At 38.3% G+C, this 18,436-nt stretch overlaps 1 protein-coding gene across 1 annotated transcript in view; it reads left to right on the forward strand.

Annotated features, from left to right (window-relative positions):
* Positions 1–18,079, forward strand: part of SLC24A4 (solute carrier family 24 member 4) — a 93,446-nt gene extending 75,367 nt beyond the window's left edge. Inside the window, exons 12-17 of the mRNA XM_086613624.1 lie at positions 362–506; positions 10,720–10,886; positions 13,137–13,251; positions 15,374–15,486; positions 16,117–16,182; positions 17,927–18,079. Coding sequence (XP_086469750.1) covers positions 362–506; positions 10,720–10,886; positions 13,137–13,251; positions 15,374–15,486; positions 16,117–16,182; positions 17,927–18,079 — 759 coding nt within the window. The remainder of the gene's footprint in view (positions 1–361; positions 507–10,719; positions 10,887–13,136; positions 13,252–15,373; positions 15,487–16,116; positions 16,183–17,926) is intronic.
* Positions 18,080–18,436: the final 357 nt, after the last annotated feature.

Genomic DNA, 18,436 nt, shown 5'->3' on the forward strand with positions numbered 1-18,436 from the left:
GTGGGAATGTCTTTGAGTGTTACCACTAGATTATGGTGCTTTTGCTGATTTGAGTGGGAACTGTTGAGTGAGAAGTGCTTCAGAATAACCATGCTCATTAAAACATGATGTGGAAGAACAGATATGACAACTGTCGTCATCATGGTGAGAAAGACTCCTGACAGTAATTTTGAGATGGATAGTCAACACTTCCTTATGAAGACAGGTAGGCCACAGAGAGATGTTTATTGCTGATTGGAAGGAAGGCTTTCTGGAGAAACATCATGGCTCATGTGACTGGAGCCAGCCAGACAGCAAAATCCAGATTTAACAAATTCAATATTTCCTAAACTATGGCGATTTTTTCTTTGACACTGTGCAGCGTCAGCGGTTAATCCAATCTGCCAATGGCTCAAGCAAACCACTTCAGAATGGGAGACATGAGAATATTGAAAATGGGAACATCCCTGTGGTGAACCAAGAGGAGGAAAATGAACAGGACAATCTGTCTCCCTTTTCATTGCCAGGTAAGGCTTACTTTCCAGGTATTTATAGTAAGGAAAGAGAAGATAATTAAAATGCCAAACACTAGATTGTAAAAGACAATGTATATGGGGAGAGAGGAGGAACGGGATTAATTTGACTGTCTGAAGGCTGGATTTGATGACAGTAAAACTGGGCTAGAGACTACATGGCTAAAAGCAGATCTTAGGAAAGTATTTCCAGCCATTATGCACAATAATGGTAGAAGTGCTGATTTGCCAGAGGCAAAGGGAAAGCAGGTAAGGGTTTATATTAAAAAACATGTCAGACCAACTTGAGGGAGACTGCACTGCTAGTGATTTTGAAGTCAACAGTTAATAATGACTTGCTGAAGATTGCTGGGCCAGAGGCAGCTAGGTGTATAAATATGTAATAACTTGATTTAGTGACTGTAGGGAAGGCTTCTTGGATGAAGAATAGGAAAGGTTTAGGCAGAGAAAGAGTGTTTGTTATCTTTGGCAGTGTTTAAAATTCTTAGAATAGCAGTACATAATAATATTCACCTTTTGAAATTTTTTGGAAGCTCTTTGGTGTGAATGGCTATTTATAACCAACCTTCTTATGTTGATGCTCTTAGCACGTTGCAGGTTGACTCTCCCCCAAATGCTTTGGAGATTAGATAGCAGAGATTAGATCACCCCTCACAGACATGTAGTCTGTAGTTGTCTGTCACACAGTTACTGTTTAACACAAATATTACATGGCGTAAATGAGTATCACATGCAGTGAAAAAGAAGGAAGAATTTTCCGTATTGTATGTGATTCTAATATCTTGGAGATCCCATTACTTCAGTTGCTATCATTTTAGAAGAGATGTTTGACTGAACAAACATTGAAGCATACTATGTAAAGACTGGATAAAACCATATGTTTTCATGTGTTACTGTACTGTGAGCTTCTTACAGTCTGCAGTTATGGATTTTCATCGGGGCTGAAGAATGGAAACAAACTGGTTCACTGAAGATAGGCCCGTTAGATGGGCTCCTGATAATTAATGAGATGATGAAAAAAATGATTTTATTGTATGGTGAAATAAGTGGATCCAAGTCAGCAATATACTTGAGCACATTAACGTGTTAATAATAATAATAATAGTAACAACAACAGTAACAGTAATAAACAACTTCTAAAGAACAAAACTGTCTCCTCAAAGTTAAAAATGCAAGATTCAATGCACATGTTGGCAAAGAAGATTTTTTTTAACTGACTTGTTTTTATCAAGTTTTTGGATTCAAGTTGTAATTAGGGCAGTGCAATTGTGCGTTTCTTCTTGCATTCCAGAACAATGCAGAAATTTTAACATGTGGCAGACATTACCTAGTGACCATATTTGGATTTGTTCAATACTCAGACAACTTCTTTATGATTAAAAAATAGATTTCAGAGTAGAGCTTCCTAAGTGTGTGACATTCACAATAGACAAAATGCTTTGAACTAAGGAGGGAGTTATTAGTTATGCCATTGGTGTTTTTTAAATGCAGTTTTTCTGCATTTTTGAGGAGGTCTTTGAAGATAATTGACGTGTAGCAGGCCAAAGTGAAACCACTGATGATACAGTTCCTACTGGAATGGAGCAAAAGTTCACATGAACACAAAGAGTTGCGTAAAAGTGGTAAAGTGATTGTTTAAAATCTTCATCGTTATCTTCAGGTTTTGTTACTGCAGTTGTCTGGAGATGATTATCTGTTGGCTGGATTCTCATTGCTCAACTCATGTATTCTGAGGGAGAATTCTTTTATTTTTGTTTTCAGAAGTACCACTTTAATAACATGGGAGAAAATTTAAAGAATCACCATCATTCTTTGTTGTTGTTTAAGTGCTGTGGCACAATCAGTAACCTAAAAGTATCCTGATGTGTAAAACTGGCTTTAGGTGAAAGGTAGTTTGCAGACAGTTTCCCAGAATACCCTCTGGTTTTCTTTTGATATCTTTTCAGCCAGTTACAAGACGCATACATTTTCTAAAGATCAGAAGTTCATGTATTCTTTCAGTACTATGAAGAGCTCTATGAAGAACAGGCTTTCACTTTCCAATAGTACTTTCCAAATCAACTGTTTATGATGTGCTAAGTAGAAAATTCACTCCAGTATCTTAAGAGTTGCAACAGAAATCGCTGTGAATTGGCCAACCCCCCTTTTTTTGCTGTTCTGTAGTCACCTTTTTTAGCCTAGTTTAGGGTTTGCCTTACCTTCTTCAAATTGCGTGTTCTAGATCCTTTTGCAAGAACAAGTTTTTTTTCTGAAACAGAAATAAATGTAAGTGAAGTTCAAAGCACTACATGATCTCTGAGTGATTCCTAGTAATCATTTGCTATCTGTAAGTTTTCCGTATTGTTCTCTGTTATCCTCTATCTAGCAATAAATGTAGGGCTTTAGCATACAGAAATAGAGAATAAAATTGTTACCTGAAAACAGTCTCAAACTACAGCATCCAGCCTAGATCCCATATGTCAGACATCGAGAGAGATTCATCTCCAGGTGTGGTTCAGGCCTGTCTTGAAACAGGAGATAACACATAGTTTTTATGGAAACTACATACGGTATTGTAAAAAACAGCCTTTGCCTTTGGTTTCTGTGTGGGAAGAAACATTTTCTTTAAAAAAGGAATTTCTTTCTTGACCTAACCCTTAGGCCATGATGATTATCGTCCAAGAGAAAGGCTCATTTGATGCTTTGCAATTCGATTACTCTACAGTTGTTTGGAAACAGGTCTTAAACTTTAAAAAAAAACCACTACAGATCAGAATAAAGCAGGATGTAACTGAGCAGGCATATGTTGACAACAAAATGATGTGTAAAAGCCCTTGCATAGCTCAGTAGTCTTTTAGAGCCCAGAATCAGAAAAGCACTTCTCTGCAGCTCTTAATGGATGCTTAAATCCCATTCACTGTCACATGTTCAGGATCCTTTAAAATACTCAGAGTTCTCAGCTCCTGCTGGTTTCACAGAAATGAAGAACTGCTTCTCTTACAGGATTGGACCATGGATGATTTATGTAAGTCATGATAGTGTTAGCTAAAATAGGAATAATAATTCCCAGAGCTAAAATGAGATGGCAATAAAGGAGATTAGCAATCCTGGCCATTTTTGCATGGATCCAAAATATGAAGACAACGTGTAGGATAGAGGCAAAAAGGAATTAACAGTACTTACTAAAAACATCAAAAATGTTTCTACTTGGTCAAACCAAATGTTTGTCTCACCCAATATTCTGACTCCAACTATGACTTTATGAAGAAGCCTGGGGAAGAATGAGATGGGACAAGCTATTTCAGCTATTTTCAGCTCAAGGAACTTTCTGGACTCAATGTAATGTCTGAGTACTTAAAAATCCTTGATGTATATCTTCTTCATTAACTGTCTAATTCTCACTGAATCTTTGCAAATATTTAATACCCACAGCATCCTTTGGGAAAGAGTTTCATGGTTGTGTGAAGAATCATCTTTTAGTTGCTTTGAACCTGTCTCCTACTAGCTTCATTTGACATCTTTTATTGAAAAACACAGTGAACAAGGCAATCCCCATAGAGTCATAGAATCATAGAATGGTTTGGGTTGGAAAGGACCTTAAAGATCATCTAGTTCCAACCCCCCTGCCATGGGCAGTGACAACTTCCCCTAGATCAGGTTACTCAAAGCCTCATCCAACTTGGCCTTGGACACCTCCAGGGATGGAGCATCCACAGCTTCTCTGGGCAACCTGCTTCAGTGCCTCAGCACCTTCATTGTAAAAAATTTCTTCCTTGTATCCAGTCTAAATCTCCCCTCTTTCAGTTTAAAGTCATTGCCCCTTGTTGTATCACTACATGCCCTTGTAAAAAGTCCCTCTCCAGCTTTCCTGTAGGCCCCCTTTAGGTACTGGAAGACTGCTAGAAGGTCTTCCTGGACCCTTCTCTTCTCCAGGCTTAACCATCTCAACTCTCTCAGACTCTCTTCATAGGAGAGATGCACCAAGCCTCTGATTATCTTTGTGACCCTCTTCTGGACCCGTTCCCACAGCTTCGTGTCCTTCTTATATTGGGGACCCCAGAGCTGACACAGTACTCCAGGTGGGGTCTCACAAGAGCAGAGTAGAAGGGCAGAATCACCTCCCTCGACCTGCTGGCCACACTTCCTTGGATACAGCCCAGGATACGGCTGGCTTTCTGGGCTGCCAGCACCCAGTACCTCACTTGAACACTCAGCGTGCTGTAGCTCTTAGTTATATCCCCTATGGAGTTGCATGTCCTCAAGACTGAGCTAGAGAAAGAAAAGCCTTCTATGTAGAAACCTCTATAGTTTCTGTTTTTGCAAATGCTGATGCAGAGAGTTCTTCTGGCTTCTCTGCAATTCCGCTGTCTTCTCTCAATGCTCCTTTGTACTCTGATCACTAGTGGACCCAGCAGGCTTCCTGCTTCTAATGTAATTGAAGTAAGATTTATTGTGAATTTTGATTCCTCTTTGTAGTTGTTCTTCAGATGCTCTTTTTGGTCTGCTTTAAGGTGCTTTTGCCAAAGTTTGAAAACATGACTTCGGTGGCTGAGTCAGGAAGAAAGCTATTTTCCATAGCTGCTTTGATGTTGCAAGAGAGCAGTTCTTCCAAGAAGATAGTTCAGAGCAGGACTTAACTGTAGTATTCTGAAATGCTTTTTTGGAAGAGCTTCCTCTTGCCACTGCCTATGTAATGGTGCATCTACCTTAGAATTTTGTTTCAGTGTGCATCTGAGGCACGTCTTACTGTTATCCTCATGTACTGCACTTTGATTTGCGTTGTGTTCTTGGAGCTCATGAACCAGATTCCTTTTATAGAAAACTAAACTGGAAAACATACTCCAGAAGAGCAATGATTGTGCTCTACAGAATAAATTATAAGAGGAGCGGACAAGGATTTAATTTAGTAACTCATTACTTCATTCTGAAAGGGTAAAGAGGGACTTGAGGAAGTCTATAAATCCCAGTTCTCTCTTAAAAAAACATTGACAGCAAGGTTAAAACATATAAAATAAACAGTGCCAAAATCCAACCAAGTCAAACAAGATATGGGGAGTACTTCTGCGCAATTACATTTTATTTTTGTTGAATGTTGTCCTGTGTAAACCTATAGTAACTCTGAGAGTAAAGCTTGTTTCTGCGTACTGGATCAAATTCTGTTTTTCTGGACCAGTTCCCACTGTACCAAAAACGTGTCTTTAAGAGAAGATTTTTGGCATAAATCCAAATATGTGAAGTGTAAAGGCTGAAAAATAGAAATCTAAGTTGTTTTGGACAGATGACATGGTTTGGAATTTGGAACTTGTATTCTGGAAAATGGAACTTCTGAGAAAAGCTTCAGTAGTTTTGAAAATAGTCTGTTTTGGATGAGAATGAGAAGTAAAACCTCGATATTTTCAACAGAAAAAAAATGATTATTTCCAAAACTCTTTTGCAGGAGAATTGCAATAAAAGTGTTTTAATATGTCAGCTGCCCACTTGGAAGGCTGACAAAGGTTGGGCCTTTTTGCATACCTTTATATGCACTATGCAACCTGTCTCTAGTGTGGTAGCAGAGAGTCTCTTGCCTCCACAATTCCTGGGGAAAGTTGCAGAGCTGAAGTCAATAAAGATGTTCCAAGAAGGTGGACAGGCAGCTGCTTTGTTATTTTTCCTAACAGCAAATTGAAAACCATTTTTTCAGAAATTTTTTGCTTTGCAATGAAGGTATTTTTCAGTGGAAAATAATTCTGATGGAAAATCAACAATGGATCCAGTTTATGTCGATTTCAGTTGTTTCTATGTTGAATCTCATACTTGAGACAAAAATTTGTATTTCTCTGTTGTGTTCTGTCTCTGTACTGCATATGCTCAGAAGTGAATTAGGCTTTCAGATTGGCTAATTTGCATATATTAAAGTTTTCTAATCAGTCTCAACTCTGATGAACAACAGCACTTTCTAGCAGAAGTTTACTTGCTGTCTGAGTTATTACAAAGCTCCCAGTGTGGAGACGTGTATGTTACTGTTATGCATTTTCGGGCCAAGATTTGAATTAATATTGGTAATGATATGTGGGTGTAAATTACCTTTATAAATATAAAGCCTAATTGGGACCAAGGGGACAGGTGATTTAAAAATTACTTTTCATTGGCGGAAAAACAGTTGGTTGGTTGGGTTGTGTTTTGGGTTTTTTTTTAAATGAAAAATGATAGATTTAAAAAGATAATAAAGGAGTTTAAAAATGATACAGTGGAGCACCGAAAAAACTGCAGCAATAATCTTCCTTGGCCAGCCTGGGTATGCCTTATTTTTCCTCTAAGTTTAGCATTGTCAAAACCAAAAAAGACCCAGAAAAATAGAAATCAATAGTAAACTCCGGGGAGACTATCATTTTGTGGATAGGCTTAAATTGGAGAAAACCTTTCCCTTTCTTCAAGTTACCTTAAATCAGGGATTTATATGATTTTGTAACAGTACAGTTATGAAAATCCTGTGTGCCAATTAGATTGATGTTTTTCAGGGATGTTATAATTTTTTTAGATCAGTCAGCTACTAATTGCTTTGTGTAAGAAGATGCTTTTTTCATGTGTGGAAGTTTAGGCATGTTCTGAAGTAGCTGATGTGTAGAGCAGTGGTCCATGCTTGACTGCCACACTTTTAAAGGGAAGACTAAGTGGAAAAGCTATCCAATTTAACTAACTGCAGTAACTTAGATCTGACTCTTGGTGGTGTAGTTGCAGACTCTAGTCTGTGTAAACTCAAAAAAAGTGTTTTCTATGCAGCTTATTGACCAGGACATGTAGGCTGTCTGCACTATATGCGTTTGAAAGTTCTGCTTCAGGCTAGCTCTAACTTGGTCCCATGGACTAAACACCCATTATTATTTGGAACACTTTTAAGTTTGTGCCTCTGGTTCAGCGTTATACCAAGGGAGTCTCATTGGTGTGATGCAAGGCTACTCCGTGTTGCAAACTAAAACACGGTAAATTGCAAACCAAAATGATCAGTAAATAGAGATAATCAGGAGATTTACTTCAAGGGTACACTCCTGATCTGAATTAAAACACAAATGTAGTTTCACACTTTCGTACTGAGCTCCTCTCAACTCTGTGTGAATGTTGTGAATAGGACAGTATTTTTCCTGTAAAAGGCACTTTCTTTAGTACCCTAAGAAAATATTCATTTCCTCTCAGTGCTGTGATGATATATGTGTTGTTGACTTCATTCACCAGGACATTATCTGTATGTGAAAGTAATTACTGTGAGCATAACATCTGGAAAGATGACAGGCCCAGAAATGTATTGAAAATTAGGGGAGGGCTCTTTGTTGTAGGGCTGCCACTTTATTTTCAGAAACATTGTAATCAGGCTCTTCTGTAACAATACCTCTCTGAAATAATTGGAATGGTTGGCTTCCAAATATCTGGAGAAACAGAAAAATGGATGTATAAAGTAGGAAAAACAACTTCATGCAAAAAAACCCCTCATCTTTCTGTTTACAGCAAGGTGAAGTGAACAGAATATAGACCAGTGCTGTTTTCTGTAATAAAGCAATATTTTTTCAATATTGTTGTGGGGTGTGCAATAAACAAAATACACCTTTCCTCAACTATGTGGGCTGCCAAAGGAGCCTTCAGACACAGGGCTCACAGGAGTGACTGATACTGCTGTTAAAACAGTTGAGCTAAGGTCTTGTAATGGGACTTATAATGTCCTTGTAACGTTTGTCTGGTTTTGCAGAACAGCTATGTGTTGAATAATAGCCTTAATGAGGATGATAATTTTCTTCCTTGCAGATGTACTAGGGAGCTAAGCAACAATCATAAAACAGTTTGTCATGAACTCAAAGCATACCCCAATTTAACAAATTTATCACTAAATCATTTTAATTATTATTTTAGAGTGGGTGGACAAAAACAAAACAACAGAGCAGCACAAGAAGTAATTTCAAAAGAACTAAAAAAAAAGAAAAAATTCAAGCTGTAGCTTGTTTGTGCATTCATCTGAGCCAGGTGAAATGAATGAAGTCATCCGTTTCCTGAGGAAATAAAGTCTCGCTTTATTGAGATTGCTGCTATACTTACTAAATTCTTTCAAAACTACCAAGTTACAGCTTAAGAATAGACTTCTTTAGCACTGGATGCCACACAAGTTCCATGAACCAGCATAGTAGGAGCTGAAGGAAATGGCCTGAAGCAGAACCAAGGCCAGATATACTTAAGGCTTTATATAAAAGTTTATAAAGGCTGGCAAACCCTGATGCAAAAGAGAATCCAGTGTAAAGTGTATCAAGTAGGCTGCTTTGGCCATGGTGGTTCAGAACTGTTCCAGGCTATCTGCAAATGGCCAGTCAGCCTTTCTCTTAACCCAGCAAACCCCAAAATTACATGCAGTTGTTGCTCCCTGAAGCCTCAAGCCTGGTTGCCATGTAATGAATGCAAATCTCACTTCCACAAACGATCTAGCTGTAAAAAACAGTTCTGACTCATGACATTGTACGTATAAAGCATCACCACTATTAGAGACAGGAATTTTAATCTGACACACATCTATTCAAACTGAGCAAAGATAAGAGAAAGGCAAGTCCTGGTCCACTATAATGTTTTGGTTTTCCTGGAACTGGGCAACCGTAACAATACCAGTGGTAAGGCACTGTGAATTCTCACAGTTAAGCATTTGTTTACGTAATTCAGGGCACTAGACAGGATCCCTGATGAGATAAATATTCCCCAGCAGAGGCTGAGCTCATCTATTTATTCTCTATTTGTTCTGCAGACAATTTTGTTTCTTTTATTCACGTTATTGAAAAGAGAAACGAGACTGAATCTCCTGTATGTAGCAGCACTGAAGTCATATTACACCCACAACAGATCAGAATCTGATCCACAATTTTTTCCTGTCAAAGAGTTTCCCACTCACCCTGCCTTTGGAATTGTGCACTGTGGAGCTTACTGGCGTAGGCCATGATGACTTGTTTGACTGTGAACCAAGCTTAGCAACTTGGGTAGACAAAGAGTGCAAATTATTTAACAGGAGTCTTTTAATGATCCAAACTGTAACAAATGAAACAGGAGGAGGTATAAATTACCATAGGATTTTTATAGCCTAATTAACAGAATTAAAGTGAGATGTGAGCTAAGAAGTGTCATTTTCTGGACAGAACAGATAAAAGATAACTGTTTTAAAAGTCTGTATATCAGAATATGTAACCAGAGGGAAAAAGGACTTTCCTGTAAAATCTGTAATAGATCCCCAGTGACATGTAAAATTCTAGAATTAGAATTGACCTTAAGAGACTTCAGTAGTTTCATGTATTAGAAATGCCACAGCCACAAGCTAAATGGGAATAAAGAGCTAAGCTTAGTCTAAGATTTCCTGGTGGTTGATGGCATCTCAGAATTCACAGGGAAATCTCAAGTTAAGGAGCTGATTCATAACTTAAGCATAGTACTAGAATACATACTGAAGTAAATGAACAAAGACTTGCATCTGGACTCACCAAGTTAAATTAGACTAGTACGTAGCCTCATAAATTACAAAAATATTATTATTTTTTAAATGTTTAATATTTAATTTCATTGCATCTGATGCACATTGGTCAGAGGATAGATTTCAATCTAATTAAATTCACAGACAAAAACTCCCATTAAACAAATCCTAAATCCCAATGTCTTCACTGAAAGAAAATTCCTGGTGAAATTGATAGGAGCTTTCACTAATTATTACCTGCCCTTTATAATTTAGCTAAATAACTTTACTGAAAGATGTATCTGATTGTTTTCTTCAATGCGATCAACCATTTTATTAAAAATGGCCTATTTTATTAGATCTAGTCAGTTTCCCTACAAGGATTTCAATCTTCCTTTTTGAAACATGAGGGTGGGAGAGGTTTCTGGTTGTTTGGTTTTGTGTTGTTTTTTTTTAATTTTGGATTAGTAGTAATACAGGTATTTGAAAGAGCAACAAACCTGACTGTTAATTTTGATTTTAAAATCAGCCATGCTTTTAAATCATTGTAATTCTTTCATGGATTTACATAGACCCTGACAAGCCTAACTATAAGACTCTGGATGTGCATGCAGAACTTGGCTGAGAGTGATGAAAAGGAGCTGTCGTGCACAGTTGTAAACATCCTTCTGGGATCTTCTGAGATCTTCTGGGATCATCTGCCATGTTCAAAGAGGTGTAACTGGGCCTGGGATAGTGATGGGAAAGCTAAACTGTTTCTTTCCTTTCTCTGTCCTGCAGATGGAAAAATGAACAAAGTTAAATGGATTTTGACATGGCCATTGATATTTATGCTCTTTTGCACCATTCCAAACTGCAGCAAACCACGCTGGGAGAGGTGGTTTATGCTGACATTCATCTTATCCACTCTCTGGATTGCCTTGTTCTCCTACTTCATGGTGTGGATGGTAAGTGCATCTAGCAGGACTTCCTAGACTGAGTGAAACGTGCATCTCAAAATAGATCATAGATCACTTGTGTATTTGTTAAAGAAAAACATGTAATTGTAGTGCAGTCTCTTCAGCTCATACACTAATTATTATAATTCTATCTTTCTATTGCTCTTTTCTGCACAAATTAAGTGGGCCTTTACTGTAAAGGGCCCAATACAGTACGGGAAGGTGCTAGCTTGATTTTCAAAAGAAAGTGGACATCCACATCCTACTAGTAGAAGGGAGTTTAAATGAAAACGTTTAACTCTCAGCAACAGAAACACTTTTAGAAATTTGGCTACAGGGTCTGATACTAAAATATGCATAAATGGCAGATGGACAGCAAAATTTGAAGACTCAGAAGTGGTGTAAAACACCTCGAGTAGACTGGAATAATGCAAGAAAACCCTCCTTGGTGAAGAGTATTATCATTGCTGGTATGTTTCCATTTTCCCTAGATCTGCGAGAAGCAGCGTATCAGGTGTAGATCTGTAAACTACTGTCAATTCAGGAGTGTGCTTACTTGAAGATTTGAACAAATTCCTATTTTTTTCTTTCTTGCCCTCTTTCAGTTTCTCAAGTTTACATTTTCAGTCAAAGAAGAGGCGTGAATGAGAAAGGTCATCGCATTAGTTTCTGTGATGGAAAAATTAGCCATGCTATCGATGTATAGAAAGTTTCCTTTTTCTACACTAAAAAATGCAAAACCATAAAGCTGTATATACCTATAACTGAAAGATTGGTAGGATGTGCTGCTGAAGAAATTATACACTCATTTTTCCTTTTAAAGGAAAATAGAGTGAAGAAACCTTCAGCTGGTTTCTTGTGGAATGTACATAGTCTCACATATATACACTCACAGTCATATACATATATATATACACACACTCCTCTAGTCATACATATGGAAGAATTTTTGTTCATGAGCTTCTTACCTGGCAAATTCTTTTTTGAGTGGAGAACATCTCTGCCTTCCTCAAATGTGTCAGACATTCGCAGATTGCTTTATATTTATGTTTCCTCTCATGGAAAATGGTGTTTTCTGTATACTTTTTGCAACATTCTATATGAGTTTTACATTATGAAGTAATGTTTTACTTTCTTAACGTAGACAGTGTTGGAGAAATTCATATGCCAGCCACTCATTCTGCCTGGCATAATGGTGCCAAAGCCACACATTCATTTTATACCGTATGTCCTTTGCAAGACCAGACTCTGTATGTTGATTCCATTTGTAGATGTGCCCTTCACAAACGACAGATGTGCTCATGAAGGCTGTAGCACAGCTTGTTTTAAGAGGCAGCCAGACCTTAATACCTCGTTACCACTTGCAGCAGGAGAATCATGCCCATTCCTATTTCTGAGTCACAGCTTACCCCTGAGAATAAGGTCTGTGAGCGGGTTCCTAAAATACACCTTATCTTTGGCGAAGGGTCCAGTTTTCCTCATATAAGAGGCTGGCAAACTATTTCAAGAAAACAACACAGAGCTTTAAAGACTTCCACCCTTAGCAGACTCAGCAGGAAAGCGGCTGCCTGTCCTTTATTCAGTCTTCTCACTCTCACAAGGCTATTTGCTTTTCAGCTACCTGTTCAGCCTTTTTTCTTCATGCTTTTTCAGTCTTCTTTGAATGTTCCAGCTGAATAGAGTTCCCTGTCCTTTCCCAAGAGTTCTGCTGCAAGCTTCAGCCATTCCCTGAGCTCTTTTAAAGCTGCATCTGGACTCTCAGGGAACAATATAACCAGACTTGCACACTTCGGGATTGTATCAGGAGTCATGCAAAGAAACTGGTTCCTTTTTCATGTGTTGAGTTAAAATAAGTTCTTTGTATCTCTGCCCCTATATCACAACATAAATTCGTTGCAGTCCTTTTGAAAATAGAACCAGCGAGAATCTTGCCATTCTTGAGAAAAAAAAAAACAAACCCACATGTTGGATTATGCCTGTGCTCCTCCTTAAAAGGTAAGTGTGTCTTGTTGGAAGTATGGAGAATGGAGCTTTTTGTTTGCTTATAAAATAATATGACCCAAAGTACTTTTCCTGCTCACAGGATTGGTTTTAGGCTGGTTATTCCACAATTATTCAATTGCAGAAATGGATAAGTATCCTGAGTCTAATCCTGTTAGGATCCACACCAGAAATCAAATTTAAGAGTATGCCACAACTGTATTGGAATGAGGAGACTTTCCAAATATAATAGGTTGATCTATTTTCCTTACTCTTCAGGTGACTGTGATTGGATACACCCTTGGGATACCAGATGTGATCATGGGCATTACTTTCCTAGCTGCAGGAACAAGCGTCCCAGACTGCATGGCCAGCTTAATAGTAGCAAGACAAGGTACGGTGTCTGCTGAGGTATAACTGCAATCTTACACACATGCTTTGTGATTTGCTTCCTCCATACACACAAATTCTCAGTGCAATTTTTTTCTTTTTTTTTCTTTTATTTTTACTGTTTCAGAGCCTTGTTAAAAGCCAAAACACTTTGCTAATTGTTGTGAACCAAAAAAAATAATCCCTATCCTGTTATCTATTGCTTATTGGGACTGGGCACACCCTAGCATTCTAGGTCATTCAACACTCAGATATCCCATGCATGGTATGTATCAGTCAGGGTGAAAACATAAAAGTAGTAGACAAAACTGGAATATCAGCTATTAGAAACTACATGGAAGAATATATGCTGACTAGCACTTGTCCATGTTAAAACTTGTACTGATCTCTAGAAGACCTCTTGAACCCAAGGAAGTGAGATGGTTTAAGAGAATCTGGCAGAAGTGATGTTGCTCCAGGCATAGTTCTCATCCAAATGCAAATCTCATTTGTCTCATTGGGACATATAGCCACATTGGAAAGGGTTTTAGATAAATGTCAGCTTATGTCCTCATCTGCTTTCCAATTGAAATTGTCAAAGGCTTTCTCATGTATCTTTAAGTTTTGATTAGGGTTCTTTATGTTTACTTTTTTACTTGAGAAATACCTGTAGCCACATCCTTTCCTGTTGTTGAAAAACATTAAACTTGACAGCGTGATCTACTGTACTGCAGTAGAATAAGAAAAGGTCCTAATTGTATTCTTTTCCACTATTTGAATTCCCATAGTCTTTTTTTTTTCAGATGACATCTCCAGCACACATGATTGGGCAAACAACAAGGATTCTGAAGTGATAAATTAAGTACTCAAAAGCCCCACCTTTGTAGTTTGAGATACGAGTAGTGCTGTTAAAAGAATTATATATTTAAAATCTTTCATTTTCCAGGTTGTGTTATTTGTTGTGTGCACGAAAATCTCACAAAAAGCAATACAAAAAAGCATTCAGGATTTTTGCGGAACCACCTTCCTACTAAATTAGTTTTCCATATGTAGTAAAGTGAACAGATTTTTGCAAGAACAGAAGGAAAACATATTACATTTTTAAATGAAAAGACTGCTTCTTTAGATTAGTTCTTCGTTAGTATTAGGCAAAACTACTGTAGGGATTATTTCCTCTGAAAGTGAAGGTAAGCACTAACTTGGCAAAAAGCAGCCCCATTTTCTCAAAGACAATACAGGGACTTTGCACTACGTGGATTCAAGAGAGGTGTTTGTTGATAGATTGCAGACAAATATCTAAAAAGTAGAGACGGACACTACCATAATATGGATCCAAAGCATAACCTTTCTCTCAGCAGCTTCCTGCAAGAACATACTGTACTTATGGTGTGATAGTGTCTGTCTCCACTCTCTATACTCTCAAAGTACCTGTGGGACGTGCCTTATTTACGTCAAAAGTTTCTCTTGTTTTCTGATATGCACTTTGTGGAACTGGTTCAATTGTTAGGCCAGTGCCTAAGGGAAATTAGCAGGGGCAGAGAAAAATTCTGCCTTCCTCACATCCATTGACACTGGTGCAGAATGAGGTGCCAGAGAGTGATGAGCATTAGGAGTAGATTTTGTGTAATGCCTAGGGACTGCCTGACTATTCACTCTTTTTTTTCCTTTTATTGTTCCTGAAGTGAAATCATTGCTGATTAAACCCCGTGGAAGTGCTTAATATCTTTGACTACCATCTGGTTGGGTTCTTTTCAGGATCACTTTTCATCATTCACATGAGATAAAGGCCACGTGTCCACATACTAAATCCAGTACGTAATCGCCAGGTTCCCTGTGGCTGCAGACTGTCTAGAACAAGACTCATTTTTTCATTTGGCGTTGAACTGGAATGCTAAATCAATACCGCGCACCCAGTAAAGGCTTTCCAAGACACAAGGAATATGTAATTGAAGTGAGCAATTTTTGCACACTTTTTTCAGGAGTCATGCAAGGATCATGGAAATTGTCTCCCTACCTCAGACGATCTGGCCAGTCCAAGGGGGCTTGGATCAATGCAGATCATTCTCCTTTACTTTCCTCTAGTACAGAGAGGTCTTATACTTTGTTTTTACCCAAGAGTTGTTTCTTGTTTTTTTTTTTCTCTACAGGCCTCGGTGACATGGCAGTATCCAACACAATAGGGAGCAATGTCTTTGACATTCTAGTGGGCCTTGGCGTTCCATGGGGTTTGCAGACCATGGCGATTGACTATGGATCAACTGTATGTATACTTGGCAAATCCTTAATTTGTTTTTTTTTTTTGTCTATTTAAAAAAAAAAATCCCCCAAAGAAAGCATGCAAGTAAAATTTAAGAAAAACCTCAACAACCTGCTGAGCATGTTATTGGTTCCTAAATAAGGTGTTATTTCTTTGCCAAGGAACCAGGAGTTAAGGAAGCAATTCTCCTTTCATAAGCTGCAATTAATTCCCAGTTTGTCAGCTGGAGTACATTAGACTGTTTAGCGCCATGGATATCTGTTCATGGCTCTGTCATTTTCTCACTATGCAGCTTCAAGCACATCTGTCTCTCTCCCTGTACCTTATTATTTTTATCTGTAAATTGAGAATAACAGCATATCTCTCTCTCCTGAGGATCTTTTAACATAAAATCTATTAAATGCTGATTATATTTTTTATGGAGGCGGGATTACTTCTACATTTGTTTTGGTTCCTTAATCTTCCTGTTCTTCATTGTGATAAATCTGTCATGGATTTGCATAGTATAAAATGCATAAGGCAGTCACTATTCAAAACAGAAGGCGGACCATAAATCAGTAAATTGATTTCTGATTTCCAAAGCACAGGTGTTATACACTGAGCCTTTTAAAGATCTCTATCTGATTCCCACAGGTTAAGATAAACAGCAAAGGACTGGTCTATTCAGTTGCACTTTTGCTAGGATCAGTGGCACTTACTGTAAGTATTTGAGTATACTCCAGTTTTGCAACTGGAACAAGTATTCCAGTTGTGAAATACTTATTAGGTATTTACATGTTATAGAAGGATAAAATGGAAGTACTTATTATCCCTGACGCATTGATTCATGTAAAGTATCATTCTTCTAGCAATACCATGAGTTGAAGAGCTACTGTTGTCCTCAGTGAGGGCTGAAATCTGACATTTGGTGCAAGAGATGCTGGTTATGTGTAGATCTCATTGATTTCAGTGGCAGTGTTGAAATTGTGGGATCCAATAATACTCTGTGCTCCTGTGTCCAGCTGCATACCCTAGGCCTGTCTCTGATTGCCCAAACCAGCCTGGACTAATCAAGTGCTGTATCTAAAACCCTTAATGAAGACTAGTCTGAGAGGACTGTGAACCTCAGGACTTTGAACAGGCATGCTAAATGTTACTCAGTATAAGACACTTACCTTTGTAACACATGACTTGTTAAGGTGAAACAATAATTCTGTTTCAAAAGTCAATTTTGCTGGTACTTAAGGTCTGATCCTGCTGACTCCCAGGGAACTCTCTGTGGGAAGAATCAAATCCCAAAGGTATAAAAATATCCACTTGTACTAACTTCTTTCACTGATTGCCTGTGGAGGCTCTGTAGAGGCTCTGTAGAGGAGGGGATCATTGCTGGAGGTTTCACGCTGTTGCATGACTAGGTCTTAACAAAACTCCACATCACCTGTGCACGACTCAAGTGATAGAATGACCAGAGCTGTTCACTCTGCCACTAACTTCCTAATGCATCTCATATATAAGCTGTGGGAGCCTGTTCTTTTCTTTTCTTATCCCTGGTTCTGCCGTGCTGCACAGTGCCTGTGAAACAACCAAGATGTTCGGTAGACGTTTGTATCTGATGTTGCTGCATGCATCTTGGTAATCAGCACTTTGGAAAAAAATGGGACGATTGTGCAGATGTGTTACTACACTAGCTGTACATGCTTTTCTGAAAAGAGTCTTTTCATAGCAGAAGCCATATCACCGAAGTTTGAAGCATCTGTTTTTGTCTCGTTTGTTCTGCTGGATACCCTGATTCGCACAGACCCTCCCAGCAAAACTCAGTGGAGAGTTTTGAGCAAAACAAATAATAATTCAGAGGCACTTAACACCAGTGAAAATAGATGACTTTGTGAGGACTTCATTGCTTTCCTACCTGTAACTTGTAACTCCTCTTAGTTCTGGAGCTACATCAAAGAAAGCACCTTTTCTGAAGCTGTTGAAAGAATGAACATTAGATGCTGGTGTACTACTGGGGTATGAAGGATCTGTAGAGGAACACTGGAGGGAGAGGCATTTGTGTAGTTCAGTGTATTCCTTTAGTTCATACTGAATCAAAGAGTGATACGTGGCTAGAACCTGCCCCATGTAATGAAAATGCACCACAGACTGAAACTGAGCACCTAGGGGCCTGTTTCTCAGATACATGAAGAACTTGTGAAGGTGCCTTAAAGTGGATTTATTTAATGTTTTGTAAAACAATATTGACACCTGAGAGTCAGGCCAGAGTTTGAGTTCTTAGTTTGGGCTTTTACATTCCTTCTCTTGATCAGAAAAATATATGTTGCCTTTTTGATCCATAAAATACTAAGAATATACTTTTATCTTTTTTTGGGATCTGTAATCCAAAAGACTCTCATTTTTAGCTTATAATGGTTGTTTCCAAGAGTCTCCTTTGCAATTTAATAACTAATGCTTTGTTTGCTTGCAGGTGTTTGGAATCCATATAAATAAGTGGAAACTTGACAGGAAATTGGGCATCTACGTGTTGTTTCTTTATGCTATTTTCCTGTGCTTCTCTATATTGATAGAGTTTAATGTCTTCACCTTTGTCAACTTCCCTATGTGCCGAGAAGAACCTTAAACCACAACAAAGAAAGAGACTGAAATTCTTCTGATTACATGTGCTGTAAATGACAGGAGGCATTTCACATTTCTACCTTCTTTCCATCAGTAATTTGAGTGTCGTTCCTGCTTCATCAGCTAACAAGCACTTTGACCTGTGTGGAAGGAAAGCATACCTTTCTTTTGACGTGCTAGCTTGAGGCAACCAAAGCATTTTCCTCCTCTTTGGATATTGCTGCTCAGTCATAAAGCTGTGTGGATCTTATGCAGAACTCTAAAATTACCCGTTTCTGGGACATTCTGTTGTGGTCTTCATTCTCCTTTTGCAGACAATCAGTCACCACCACCAAGGTTAGCAAGAGGACGGGAGAATAAT

This window comes from Tauraco erythrolophus, chromosome 6 (genome assembly GCF_009769465.1).
Source record: "Tauraco erythrolophus isolate bTauEry1 chromosome 6, bTauEry1.pri, whole genome shotgun sequence".
Classification (NCBI taxonomy): domain Eukaryota; kingdom Metazoa; phylum Chordata; class Aves; order Musophagiformes; family Musophagidae; genus Tauraco; species Tauraco erythrolophus.